Source organism: Anomalospiza imberbis, chromosome Z (genome assembly GCF_031753505.1).
Source record: "Anomalospiza imberbis isolate Cuckoo-Finch-1a 21T00152 chromosome Z, ASM3175350v1, whole genome shotgun sequence".
NCBI lineage: Eukaryota > Metazoa > Chordata > Aves > Passeriformes > Viduidae > Anomalospiza > Anomalospiza imberbis.
In genome coordinates, this window is record NC_089721.1 from 10444667 (window position 1) to 10459055 (window position 14389).

General features: G+C 42.7%; 2 protein-coding genes across 3 annotated transcripts in view; both read right to left on the bottom strand.

The window, feature by feature from the left end:
• Positions 1 to 3011: 3011 nt before the first annotated feature.
• Positions 3012 to 14389, bottom strand: part of AGXT2 (alanine--glyoxylate aminotransferase 2) — a 47544-nt gene continuing 36166 nt past the window's right edge. The window contains exon 15 of the mRNA XM_068176771.1: positions 3012 to 3023. The gene's annotated coding sequence lies outside the window, so the exon portion shown is untranslated. The remainder of the gene's footprint in view (positions 3024 to 14389) is intronic.
• On the bottom strand, positions 10537 to 14364 carry RAD1 (RAD1 checkpoint DNA exonuclease). Of its 2 annotated transcripts, none has more exons than XM_068177624.1 (5): positions 14107 to 14364; positions 12474 to 12582; positions 11590 to 11848; positions 11141 to 11239; positions 10537 to 10808 (listed from the first exon to the last, which is right to left on the bottom strand). In XM_068177624.1, the coding sequence occupies exons 1-5, from the start codon at positions 14299 to 14301 to the stop codon at positions 10625 to 10627; spliced, it is 846 nt and encodes a 281-aa protein (XP_068033725.1). In that variant the 5' UTR covers positions 14302 to 14364; the 3' UTR covers positions 10537 to 10624. The 2 variants fall into 2 exon arrangements, with proteins under 2 accessions (XP_068033725.1, XP_068033726.1); XM_068177625.1 differs by lacking the exon at positions 14107 to 14364 and adding an exon at positions 13073 to 13247.

Below are 14389 nucleotides of genomic sequence, written 5' to 3' on the forward strand. Positions count from 1 at the left end.
AGCATTTCACAGAAGTGAAGTTTCAAATGCTTTTCTTCATCCCTGCTTCCTCCTCTGTTTGGATCTTTCACAATCCTCTTGAACATAAGTAACAGAGACACTAAGTACAGACTAGAACCATATTTTGTTTTGGTTTTACATCTGTGTTCTTCTCAGGGCAGTAACAAATTCATTCTTCTCAACAGTCATTTCCTTAAAACACCTGTCTTAGAATTACAGTGGTAAATTGCAGCTGAATAAAAATCAGTGATTTAGTGCCTACTATTTTCAGGAAGCCTGAGTTAAACTTTTTGTAACTACAGAACAAATCTATCTGTCAAATCTGCTGCTGGCAAGAAAGTCGTGTGCTTTGCCCAACAACTGTTGATTAGATTCCCCAGGCTTTGGTACTGTGTGAACAAAATGTCTTCTTGGAGAAATGACAGCTTCTGTCACATCAGACACAATGGTGGCAGACTGCATGAACTGCATGGACTGTCACTAACATATGACTCCTCTGATGACCATTTTTTGCCTTTACACAATCAGCAAAAATCAGCTTGCTTTAAGCCCTGCTGATGCCAGTCCCCAGTCCTACAGGTGGCTTCAGGAGGGTCTGTTTTGTGGTACTACCTGTAGTTCCTGGGGCATTTTATGGCAATGCATTTGTAGGTATTTTCAGACCTTTGGCTGCCCTGACAGACTTTTAATTGATGAGTTTAACACAGGTTAATGCAATCATCAGGCTTTCAGTCTATTATTTTAAAAGCCTGCTAGCATGCTGATCTGTCCAGATTCAGTGTTGGCCCTCTTTGTACATTTTCCAACAGCCTGAAATGCTCAGACAGTTGGTAATGGGGCCTCCTACCAGCAGCTGGAGATTGGAAACAGGCACATCTCAGTGACATCATCTCCCGCAAGGAGCTCAGGGCTGAAGCCCACGGGTATCCATCTGCTCCTGCCTGCCTGGCTGGGCCGTGAACACTCACGGTGTGCTGGTGTTAACCCTGCCCGGGATGGATGCTGCAGCTGGTTCCCTGCACCTAGTGACCCTCAGAAGACTGGCTTTGCCTGCATCAAAAACACCACTGTGCCTGTATGGGAAGCTGCTGCTCTGCTTTTCCCTTTGGGATTAGCCGAAATGCTCCTAAGTGATGGCTGGGTTGGGCCCACAGCACTCGTCCTGCACTCTTGTCATAGAGCAGCTACAGTCCCCATTCGCTGCACATTCAGAAGCCCTGTCCAATAATGTTTGGATGCATTTGCTTCTCTTGTAAACACTCTACTGGCCACCAGGAGTCATCACCCAAAGAGTCTGGGGAGCAAGGGGGGTGCTGGATTAAACTGCATTTTCCAGACAAAAAGAAAAAAATTCAAAACATTCCTGAGAACAAAACCTGGAATTCCTTCCTCTTGGAGAATCCCTTGTAGCTGGAAAACTGTGGGGAGTGGCAACTCAAAGCACAAAGGTCTGCACTGCCCCGTTCCTAGAAATAGATTGTCTGGATTTTTGCTGTTCAAAGTGCAGGTCCCAAAAAAAGTGGTGCTGCATTCAGCAATTGGTGGGGCTACAGCTGGGTGTGAGCACAGCTGGACAGATGTTGCAGAGCCGGTGCACACGTACCTGTGAAGTATTTCGGAGCCAGGCGCCTGCAGGAAGGTCCCAGAGGTCCAGGTGCTCTCCTGGTTTTGCTGCTTCTGCATTGTCCCCTGAATGTGTGTGGAGCCCTGCGCTGCCTGAGAGTGGCTGTGTGGTTTTCTGAGTGTCTAAAATTCCTGCCCTTGCTGCCACACGAAGAATTTGTGTCACCGTCCGACGGCCGGCGAGGGGCAGGCCAGCAGAGTTTCCTCTGCAGATGCTTTGGCCAGTGGCTGTCTGGCACCCGGTTCCCTTGCAAATATCTGCATATTTAAAGCTGACCGGGATCACCCAGGCTGAGTTGCAGCATGGAGGAAGGGGCGGGTGGGCAGCTCTGTGCAGCTTTGTGCAGCCCATGCCTCTCTGACACCTTTTCTGGAAGCTTTGGTCAGCTCCGGAGAGTGACTGCTCGCAGTCGCAGCCTGGATATACCCCAGCTCCTCCAAAACTCGTTCCATGCCACTAGTTAGTTTATTATTATTGTTGTGAAGAAAAAATCAGATTCATTTCCCGGAGTGCAACCAGCAATTAATTACACACTCAAGAGAAACACTGATTATTTTTCCAGTGGCACAAGCCTGGGTGCTCAGTTGTGTTCCACAAATCAAGCAACCGACTCTCAAAACTTTTTTCTATTTATACACTCTAGTGTTAAAGAAACTCTTCAGTCTGACCATTGTTGAGCCTCTCTGGCAGTCACACTCCCAGTGCCAGACTTTCACAGCTGGAACTAAATTTCCTTCACGGTGGGCGGCTCCAGTGCAGCTCTGTGCAGCTGACACCCCAAACACTCCACTCACAGCCAGACCAGGTTACCTTGCTGGCTCCACCCCAGCTTTCCCATAAAAGAGTCTCAGACATCTCATTCCACAAAGCCATTTATTCATGGCGCACTTATACAGAAACAGCTCATGCTCCCCAAAAAAGGAACCCCAGGGAATTTTACACCCTAGAGGACCAAAGTGGGTTCCAGCAAAGAACGTCAAACCATATCACACACCAGAACACGCTGACAAGCCCAAAAGTGAAGAAGCAAGCACGCAGATATTAGTTGAACGGAGAGACTACGGGTCACGCCTGGTGTTCCTGTGTCACCTGTGGAATCTGCAAACTTCAATTTAATGTTAATGATAAATGTGTGAAGGGCTTGTTTCGTAGAGCTCTTTTGGCAAAAACATGAAAAAGAAGGATTTATTATTGTCATTGGATTCTAAAAAATTGACATTCTAAATTCTCCAAAAAATACAGTTTGAAAGTTGAGATATATGGAAAATTCTTTTGCCAAAGGGTAGCTCAATGAAAAAGATATGGAGGAAATCAGTTCACTTTGTGTTTTCTAGCTTTGTTTGCTTTTTGTAATGCAGATTTTCCTGTGCAACAACCAAAAACAAATGTCTGGGTCACATTAGCCAAGGCTGCAGGATCAGATACCATATGTATGTCTCACTCAAATCCAGAGAAGTCTTTTTCAACCTGTCTAGTTGGTGTGCCGATACCTTTATACTATGATACTTTGACAAAAAAGCAACTTAATAGCAAGCCAGGTGAGATTGCTAATAGAAGCAATCCAACAAGGGATTGGAGTCTCTGGACCAGACAACTCCTCAAAGCAAGTTCAGAACCCCAAGAATTGGAGATCCTTGGTTCCTTGACAATGGATTTCTGTGTCACATTTTCAGGAAACAATTGGTGAAAAAATAATTCTCCAAAGTACAACATTACTCCCTTTTACTATGAATATAGAAATTCAAGGTTTTGGTGTAATTACTCATACAATGTGGATGGAAAATCTGGGGTTGACCGGTATCCACGGAAATTACCAAAGTGTTATTGCTTCATTTGTGGAGACAGAGCATGGCAAGGCATTCCATCATTCCTTGAAGGCGGGCCAGGTAGCATTGGCAAGCTCACTGTGATAGCACCTAGTGTTAAAGCAGTTTCAGAAAGGACAAGAAGGGACAAAAGATCAGTCATATATACCCAGAAAACTGCAGTAGTGATTTCAGTCCATGGAAAAAGGCCCAAAGGATTTCAGCACACTTCTTTTTACCTGGAATTGCTTCAGAAGCAGCATTGAGACAAATAGATAGGATTGGATGTTGGCTGAATAAGCAAACTAATGCCACATCCAGTGCGCTCAGTGACATGCTGCCTGACATCAGCAGTGTCCGACAGGCCATGCTCCAAAATTGGGTAGCAATTGATTTTCTTTTACTGGCACATGGACATGGTTGTGAGAAATTCGAGGGAATGTGTTGCATGAATTTGTCTGATCATTCTGAATCCATTCACAAAAGTATACAAAAGCTTAAAGAATTGACATCTGACATTAAAAACAAGGAAACATGGTTAGACAATTTGTTCGATGGGTGGGGCTTGTCTCGTTGGTCAAGGCAACTTTGCAAGTTAGGTGTAATCTTGTTGATAATTGTGGTATTGATACTGGTGATAATACTTTGTGCACTTCATTGTTCACAACAAGTTACGGACCGACTCATCAAAGAAGTTTTTGTTGTCCAAGAGAAAAATGCAAAAGAGGAATTGCAGAAAGTTCACAAAACCTCACAGAGGCAATTGAATTAGAGTCACTCACAAATTTAACCTTTGAATTGAGACCTTGGAAAGGTCGAGATTTGTCAAAACCTGATGCATATACTAAACCTGATTTTACACAGCATTGATAATGCTTTAACTTAAAGTGATAGAGTTCAAAGTAAACAAAAATGTGCCTTTATATAGAAAGTTTATAACATTTTTTCCTAGGGTTAGAAATATATACAGTAGTGAAGCTACATAATGCAAGGTAGTAAATAAGTGACAAGTCAAAGATGGTTTATTTAGGGTTGAAAAAGAGAGGGGGAATTGTAGGAATATAAAAAGGTAAAAGACACTTTCTAAAGATGAGAGAAGCTGGGAAATTTCTAAACCTTCTCATGGGAAGCTAGGAAGTTAAGAACCAAGTGAATACATTTCTATTTATCATAAGTAACAAGAAAGAACAAGAATTTATTGATACCTCAAGATGTGAAAAGTCCTAGATATATGCTTTGCAAAGATAGAAAAAGTTTCCATCTTAAATAATGAATTATTGTGTATTGTTTGAGGTTCATAGAAGTCCTTTTGTTAATGTTAAACCCACGTGGGTCCTTTTCTAATTGGTTTGACTTTACACCTTTTCTTTTATGCTATTGGTTCAAAGAATATGTAGAAAAAGGCTTTGCATGGGCTGCCATCTTGTCTCTGATCTGTGTTTGCATGGATGTTGTTATTTTCCTGTGTCTCTTGCTTTTTGCTTGTATGATACAGACAAATAATAAATCCTAAGTCTGCAACCAGTCAGAGTCCTGTCCCGTTTGTGAGACACGGACTGATCCGGCAGATCTACCCAGGTGCAAGTGTAGCTCTTCCTCTCCAGTCCACACGTGCCACCCTCTCCGTGTCAATTCACCTAGCTGGCATCACCCATCTTCATCTCTTTTGTTATCCAAAATGTCTGCAATTGCCAGCCTTTGCTGTGTCTCCCAGTGTCCACTCACCCTGGCTGGTTTCACCAGGCTTTGTGCCCTCTGTTAATCGATCACAGTTGATTGGTTGGCAGTTCACAGCCTCTTGTCTCTCTCTGTGCTCCCACCCAGAGCTCAAACTGCACCTCGAATTCAGCTTGCAAACACAGCTGCCTGCACCAGATGTATCCCTCAACATTAAGCAAACATAGGCATTAATGTTCGTGGCCTACAAGAGACACTGTTATCTTATTAATTAGTATTCTATCTTCTATCAGCTAATGATCCTCTCAGTTCTTATGCTAATTAGTCTGCAACCCTCAGTCTTCATCTTCTTTTGACATGGTGGGCCATGAGTCAGTCTGTCATGATTTCTCCCTGGTGGAATTCTTTCTACCCACTCCAAGTCAGTTTCAGCACAGTTGTTGAGTTGGCCTTAGTTTCTTCCTTATCTCAGGAGTTCTGCTATACGTCTTTGTGACTTTAAAGCTCTGCATTCTTTGTGTCTACCTACTATCCTTGTTCCCAAGCTTTGTTAACCTCCCCCTAGGTATTGAACAGGTCTTATGTCTTTATTAATGTTCAGCTCTTTATTAAAAAACTCAGCTGGACAGGGGGCCTGAACAGAGCTTGCCCCTGTTGTTGTAGCTTTCAGTCACTGAAGCCCAGAGCAGCAGCTGTTCCTTTTTCTTCCCTATGGCACAACCAGTGGCCAAAGGATGAGGAGGCGTGGAGTGCAGAGTCTGTTGCTGAAGTCCAGAACAAGAGCTGTCCCCGTTCCTTCCCTGGTGGCAGCACCAGGGCTCTCCGTCTCTTCAGTATCTACTTGTCACAGCCTATTCTAGTCTACTCTCTTGAGGTGACGGTGACAGACAAATGTCAATCAGGGGAGGTGTTTCCCCTCTTCCTCATCTAGGGCATTTGTCTATCCCCCTCTACTGTGTTTAGTTCTTTATTTAGGGGTGTCTTTATCCCCAAAAAATACTCCCATGATCCCAGGGGGTTTTCTTATTTGCATGTTAGTCCCAGAATGTCAGTGTGGTGGAGGGGAAGGCAGGTTACCTTTGGGTAGTTTAGAGAAAACAAACAGAGCAATTAACTAATTAACATTTCAATATCGGTAGTCAGCAGTCATTCCAGTGTTGCCATGGGAACTAGGAAGGCCCTGCCCGCCTCTCTGGGGAACACCTGGAAACTTTGTTCATTACAGGTATGAGATCACTGAAGCCTAACAAGGCAATTTTGCCAAGTAATTTATCTTTCTAACACCTGGACATAACTTAGGGCTTGTTAGCTGCCTTCTGTTTCATGGATTAAATCTCCTTTCTGGTTGATTGGGGGTGCAAATGTCTAATTAGATGGAGTCGTTCCACCTGTCCCTTATGTTACAAACCAATTACTGCACTCCACTGGCGTTTATGTGGTAAAATCCAAACATATGTTCAGGCAGATTTCTTATCTCAGACCTCCAGCTTTCTGCTCCTCCAGCTTTCTGAGCAGAGTTTTTGATAGTGGAGTTTTTGGTCAACTCCATGATCCCATCTGAACCAGAAGGGGTAGGAGGCTGTTCAGTTTTCCACTGAGAGTTTTAATCCACACACAGACACAGCCCCTCACCCACTACCCCACCTCAAATGCTGATGTGGTGGAGGTGAAAGTGAGAGTGAAATTCCCATTGTCTCTCTGCTCAGATTTTCAATGGTATTACAAAAGTGAAGATTTTCCTGGGCAACACAGCTTTTTCTAGACTCTCCTGGATGCATTCCTCCAGAACACTTACACAGATTGATGTTCACAGTTGTGGTGGACATTTCACTTCTCGCTTCTGTGAGAGTCTATTACTCCATGGAAATCAGAGCTGTGTGGGGCACCGAACTGCATCTCCCTCCAACACTCTCTGCCCGGAAGAGCCCTTGCAATTAGCTGTAGCAATGCTAATGCACTGCCCTGTTATCCTTAGACCCAGATAAGGGCAGAAGCAGGGTAGAAAGAGGCTGAACCCACCTGTTGTCTCTTCCATTTATACCTAAGCAGTCCTGGTCCCCTCAAAGAGAGATTCACATAAAAACAAGTTTTTGTCTCAACAAGAAGGCATCAAGCGATTATTCTGTAATAGCAGTATTTTAAAAATAATTCTGTATTTGTTCAGTTTAGTGTTAGTGTTCTTTAATCTTACAGTGCAGCAAAAGCTCTGCTTAGTGCTACTACACACAATTTCTAAGTATTTATTTTAGTAAGACCCACCAGCTGGATTCTTCAAGGTGCTACAAAAGGAAGTTAAAAACAGACACCTACAGGAAACAGCATATGGCTTATCTCAGGTTTTCCAGCTGCTCCACTAATCTCACTAAAGACTCATCTAGTCAAGTATACAAGAGTACTACTTCCTTGTAAATTCATGTGTAAATAAATAATAAACACCTGAGCTAAATAAAAACTAAACAACTGATCCTTTCCCACCACTAACTTTGAAACAAAGGTATAGGACTGAACTCCTCCTGGAGAATTTTGTTCTTTACAGATCCAAATCATTGTAGAAAGCCAAGGAGACACAAAAATTCAGTAAGTTGAGAGGCAGGAGACAAAAGCAGCACCAGCACTGTTGGTGTTCTGTTGCATAAAGATTGCCAGGAGCCAAAGGCATTATTTTGACTTCTGGAATCTTCAAAGACTGGTGGGGACCCAAGGCCTATTGGCAGTAGTTTTCTGGTAGAATCAAAGAACTGCCTTCTTGCAGACCTAAGGTCAGTTCCTACTCTGAAAATCACAAATCAAAATAATTGGAGGGAAAATCACTTGCCAGTTTTGTGGCCTCTGGATGTGGGATGCCCATAGCCCCAAATGCTGCTAATCAGAGCTGCCAGGCATAACCTACCACAGCTGAACCCGAGTGGAAGGCACCGGTGACTGCTCCCACCCCAGGAACTGATTTACTTTACAATACAAGTAATTCTGAGTACTTGCATGCACCATTTTAAAATAAAGTAGGTGCGCAAAATCTGAGTTATGACAAGCCTCTTCTGTGATACTACTAAAGGAAAAAACATGAGTCGAACATTTCTTCTGCTGCAGGTTTCCTGTAGGCGGCCAGGGGAAAAGTCTTCTTAACAGCAGAGACTAAATGTACTAAAGGTAACCTGAGTTCAGGATCCATGCAAAATGTAGCAAGAAATCTAATGCAGCAGTGGATATCTGCAGAATTTAAGTAACTTACTAGGTCAAAAAGATGCAGTGCCCTTCTAGTTGTCATCCTCCTCTTCACCCTTTTTATTTTACTGTGTTTGAACGCAGAAATTTAATTGAAAACATCACAGATGGATCCTAAATCAATTCACTGCCTTTCAGTACCGTCTGTAGACCAGTTTTCCCATGTTCTTGTGTCCCTAAAACCATATCCATTAAGTTAAAAGTACACAAGCACCTCCCTACCTCTGGGAGCCCAGGCTGGGACTCGGCCCATTTGGGGTACAGACATTAACACCTGCACAAACTATGTGTGTCTTTAATACCTAATATTTATTAAATGCAAGTTATTTTCTGGTATTTTGTGGTGTTCTAACTTCTATGGGTATTACTTCTATGATTACTGTTGGTAGGCCATAGAAGAAATCATTAAAAGTACTATTTCAAGAAGTAACACAATACATCTGTAGGCAATTATATAAATATTCAAATGTTAAGCCACAATTCCTGAACACAATGCAAAAAACTTGGATATTTTAAAATAAATCACACCAAGAAAGTGGTGTGTTATAATTCATTTTTATCCTGTCACCCAGGGATTATGTAAATCATCCTTGATACTCAGTAGTCAGGGATAACATTAATAATTCCCAATGAGACCATAACCTTTTTTCATTGAAGAAATTGACACAGTAAGCCAGAAGGAAGTTCATTTCTATTTGTCCTGGGTATACTTTGGTTTGGAAAAAAACCCCAGTGAATAAGAGTAATTTAGAATATCAGGTATCTATGTCAGCCTTGTTCAAAAATTTGTAATTGTTTATACATTTCAAACAATTAACTGTATTGTAAACTTTATTGCAATAAATGGATGATTTGCACAAAAAACAACAAAATTGAACAGGTAACACTGTGCATTCCAAAAGTATATTTTTGCTGGCATAAGCAAGATATGAAAAATTATCCACAAAAACATTTTAAACTTAAAATAAACCCAAAGGATTCTGTTGAACTGTGGAGCAATCAACTTGGTAACATATGAACATGCTGTTTTCCATAGAAAACAAAGCAAGACCTCATCTGACAGACAACAAAACTTGACCAGGGTCTAAGGCTGTAGAAACCACTGCAGATTGCTGACTCTGATCACATCCCACAGCAGAGGCAGGCAGGGCTCAGTCTCTGTGTGTGATTTGCAGATTCTGCATCCAGTCCAGTGCCTGGCTGCTCCCAGGTACTTCCCATTCTGAGCAGATTGGTTGGTGTGAAAGGACACGTGGACTTTTGACCTAAACACAACCCATCTGCTGTTCTGGAGGTGGGACACAGCAGAAAGCTGCCCAGGAACCACACTCTCTTTTCAGTGAGCATGAGGTCAGCCCCATTTTTAGCAGTGGTTTGAATACACCACTCCATGGGACACAGGCAGATATTCCCCTGCTGCAGTTTAGCAGTGACTCCTATTGCTGAAAAAGACTACTGAGAAGGCAAGCAAATTTCATAAAAGATTTCCAGTTTGAAACTTTTCTCTCTTACGATTCTTAATACCACCAGTAGAGAGCAGCAGAGTAGGAACAGAGACATGAATACACAGAAACAGTTCAGCTGCAGCTTTCTTGCAGATGTGTAATAAACTATTGATCCAAAACAATGACGTTGCCAGAACAGTTATGAGTAATGAGTAAGTAAATCCTGGCTTCTATATTAATTTACCAATTCAACACCAGTTTGCAGACAAAATGGTAAATTGGAGTCAGACAGAATTCCAAGGAACTGAGTGATATTAAGAATTAATCAAGACGAGAAGCCTAGTGGCTTCACTGACAAAACATGTCAGCATTTGCCAGCAAGAAACCACCTGCTGCTATTAAGAGACCTATTTGAAAATGTTGTCCTCTTTCAAGACAAATTTGGTTTTAAGTCACTGAAAGTTAACTGGCTAATATACAACTAGTATTCAGATTTTCCCCTGTGTAATTGCTTACTAGAAGCCAAAGACAAAAAACATAACACAAACAAAAATTCTTGGACAGCATTGCAAAAAGCATCAATGTATTACGCAAACAGTACTTTAACATCTGTGTTGGAAGCAGTGTCTATAGGACATCAACTCCCCTTTCTGCTTTTTCAGCTTCAGTTTGAGTCAAGGCTAAGAAATGTTTGCAGTGCAAGAAAATGGAAGTTTTCAGCTTTCTTATTCCAGAGCTAAAAAATAAAGACAATATTAACACTATCAAAATCTACAGCTTTCATTAAGTTTTATAAAAAAATATAATATTTTATATAACCAAAAATATATTAGAGATGCCAGCACACACACCTACAGTTCTGCTTCAGTAATGTTCTCATCAGGGCAACAATAGTATTCCACAAAACAGATCTGTCCATCTTCATTCCTAATCATATACTGCAGTGAAAGAAATCCTTGAGCATCTGTTCGAATGGACACTTTACAAGACAAAGCCAATGCCTTTGTGGATGGTTTAAGCAAAGATATCTTATACCTGCAGGAGAAAATATTATTATTATAGATTATTTCAATAATATGAAAAAAATACATTGTGCAAAGAGGAACTGCAACATTAGTCATTAATAAAGACCCAGAATAAATGAAAAACAGTAAGGAACACGCTTATTTGATCTTTACCTGATAACAACATTAAACTGTCATTGTCAGCACTTAGCTTTTGATTACAGACACAGCCTTTTATCAGATGGGGGAGTATTTTTGTCTCCCATATTGATAAAATAAATGTTACAGAAATGCAAAAGCAGTTCTTAAACTTCCCATCAAGAACACATGATCTGGCATAGAGAGCATCAGTCACTTTCTAACCTGTTTGTCTGGGTCTGGTTACAGTGGAATGCTTCCATCAAATCAGAGTCCCTAGGGTAGTCTAGATGTGCACTTCCAGCATTTCCAAAAGTGGATAACCTGGAAGACAAAAAGCACCATCTCAAAACACTTGATGAGAGCTCTGTAAAAACTATTAATATTAGTCACTGTAGATATCTCGTGACTGTTTCACAAAACACTGCTGTTTGTTTCACTTTATTTAATCAAAAATGCTAAACTGTCCACACCAGTGTCACATTTACCAGGTTGTCAAAATACTCATTACTATATTAATTAGAGAACATACTGTGATTTGCTATACTCATTACAATTCTTTCTGAAATGAACCGTTATTCTAAAATAGTTCCCCTCTCTCCACCGTGAAAACTTCCACTCCTCACCAAAGGCAGCCAAGCACAAACATTTGAGTTGAGAGCCATTTCTAGTACCTGAAGTAGGGTTTATCTGGAGACATGGTAATCTGCAGAACTTCACTGGTCATATCCAGTTCAGCAAATGCTTCTCGTAGTCCCTCTGACTGCAGGATGATTTTATTAACAACCTTTGTACTGCAGAAATCAAAATCTAACAACTCCTCAGGCTCTTGAGTGTTGATTTTGCACACTGTTACTACTCCTCCTTCTCCCAAGAACAGCATCAGGGGATACCCATATCCACGATAACACATTCTAAGGGCCGTTGATGCTCCTGAAAAAGAGAATGAAATATACATTCTGCAGAGACCATAGCTAGAACATTTGATCACTTTAGAAAACTCAAATTTTTCTGGCACATGGACCACAGATCAATTTTAGTGCTGCCTCCTAGATACCCTCGGAAATGCTAATGGTTATGCAGTAAAATTAAATTACTTGTGTGTAGACAACTCAAATCCAAATAATTTCACCCACCAGACAAGAAACACCAGCTCTGACAATTAAGACACACAAACAGTTTAGAGTAATTGGAAAATCCTCATGGTCCTGTGGCTCTTCTCTCTGGCTCACATCATCTTTCCTTACTACTCTTGTTACTTGTGCAACCCAAACTGAAGTTAATGCAGCTGAGTTTGTGCTGTGGTCACACCCTCCTGCTGCAGGTTATCACCACTTGAACCTCTGGTTTCCCAAAATCACAGTGCTCTTTAGTACACTCAATTTAGATCTTTAGGTCAGCCACAACCAAAACTGTAGAGGAGTGAGGAGTTCAACACAGAGCTGCAAGAGTAGAACTGCCCAGAGAGCTGCCATGGTATCACTCCACACCACATGAGTACACATCTTGCAGCGCCAACACAACCTTTTGTGGATTCATGGAAATATACCACACACACCTGGCAAGGAGCTGGTTCCAAAAATGGTGAGGCAGTCCAGAAGAACAGACAAACTGATCCGGAACATCACTGATTCCTCCTGAATGGAAAATTCCTGAAAAATTTCTGCCTGTAAGTTAAAGCAAAGAGATGAAAATTTGGGAGTTTCTGCAATTATTTTACAGTTTAAACTTCAGGGTTTCCCATCAAGAAATCAGTACAACACAAAGTGATTTCCACATGCAACACAGCATTGATTATAGAAAAATGGGTCTTCATCCTCAAAACTAGGAAAACACAAACCATGCTTGAAACAAGGTAAGATGGCATAAACATCAAATCCTAAATACTTGTTTATTATGGTTTAAGTACAACCTAAAAAGGTAAAACCTAGAGCTGCTTACTTCTCCAGTTAGAAATATTCATGGAACTGTATAATGTGCCAACCTTCTACAGACAATAGCCACATTTTTTTATGCTCAGAGCATGAATAAACATTCCAAATACTAGTACTTAAGAACAGAACAGTGACTTCACCACTCTGAAATATGTACTGAATCCTGCCTTTGACTAGCCTGATGGGAATAAACTGCTCCATGCTATCTGTCACTGGCACTCACTGCTTTGTGGCACCTACAAGAACAGAGTATCTCAGAAATAAAGCAGGGTGGCATGAGCTGCTTTTAGAAAAGTAATTTCATATTCTCCTGGCAGCCCAGAGGGAAAACTGCATCCTGAGGTGCTTTGAGCACAGCACAACCATCTTCAATCAAGTGTCGGTGAATCTGTACTCTTTCACAGTTGACATAAATCCAACCTTTTAGCTTTGGGATGAGCTATAAAAACACTTAAACAGGGATACTATGAGCACTTGCTTGTGCAACTAAGCACAGCATGGCCAGAAGGAGCATGAGTTTGGCAGGCACCAATACATTAGACGATGGTGCAAACCCACTACACTGTTAGGTGTTCAGGGATGTACTGGTGCAGGATTTGGAATTCCAGCAGCATGGACACCCATAAACAAGGCAGCCTCACCATGGCCCTTGCTCCATGCCAGCTCAGGCACCTCTGCCTTGATTCCAGCAAAATCTCCCCTTCTTCACAGGTGAGCACATGGAATTTTTAGGGTTAAGGGACCTCTAGAGATTATCCAGTCTAACCCCTCTGCCAAGGCAGGGTCACCTGGAGCAGGTGACACGGGAACACATCCAAGCAGGGTTCGAATATTTCCAGAGAGGGAAACTCCAATACCTCCCTGGCATTCTGTTCCAGTGCTCTACCACCCTAAGTGTAAAGAAGTTCTTCCTCGTGTTGAGGTGAAACTTCGGTAGTTTATTTTATGCCCAGTGCTCTCCTTCCTGCTACTGGTCACCACAAACAGGAGTCTGGCACCATCTTCTTGGCACCCATCTTTGAGATATTTATATGCATGGGTGAGACTCTCAGTCCGCTTTTCTCCAGACTAAACAGACCCAGCTCCTGCAGGCTCTCCTCACAACACAGATGCTCCAATCCTGTAATCATCTTCGCAGCCTCCGCCGGACCCTGTCGAGTGGCTGCCTGTCCTCCCGGCGCTGCGACGGCGGCGGTAACCGGGGCCTGTGCAGGGTCTGCAGCAGCCGTGCCCTCCCCGTCGCCGGTGTCCCCGTACCTGGATGAAGGCGTTGGCCTGGATACACTTGGCATCCTCCACGGTCACGCGCAGCCCGCTGGCCGTGGCGAGGCAGGTGGCATGGTCCTGGAAGTGCACGGCCCGCAGGAGGTTGGACAGGTGCCGGGCGTTGTCCAGGCTGGCGGACAGCGCATAGCGGTCGCCGCTGGCGGGCGGCTGTGCCGAGAACGGCATGGCCGGGCACCGGGAACGCAGCAGGCGGGAGCACAGGAAGCGGAGCGCGGGCACAGGGAAAGCGAGCACCCGGACGTGAGCGCAGGAA

Bases quoted from the DNA above. Each gene is read 5' to 3' on its own strand.
- RAD1 (XM_068177624.1), bottom strand. From the start codon at position 14,301: ATGCCGTTCTCGGCACAGCCGCCCGCCAGCGGCGACCGCTATGCGCTG. The intron at 12,583-14,106 runs GTACGGGGACAC...TTTAACTTACAG, and splicing joins AGGCCAACGCCTTCATCCAG to GCAGAAATTTTTCAGGAATT. The intron at 11,849-12,473 runs GTGTGTGTGGTA...TCTCTTTTTCAG, and splicing joins TGGAACCAGCTCCTTGCCAG to GAGCATCAACGGCCCTTAGA.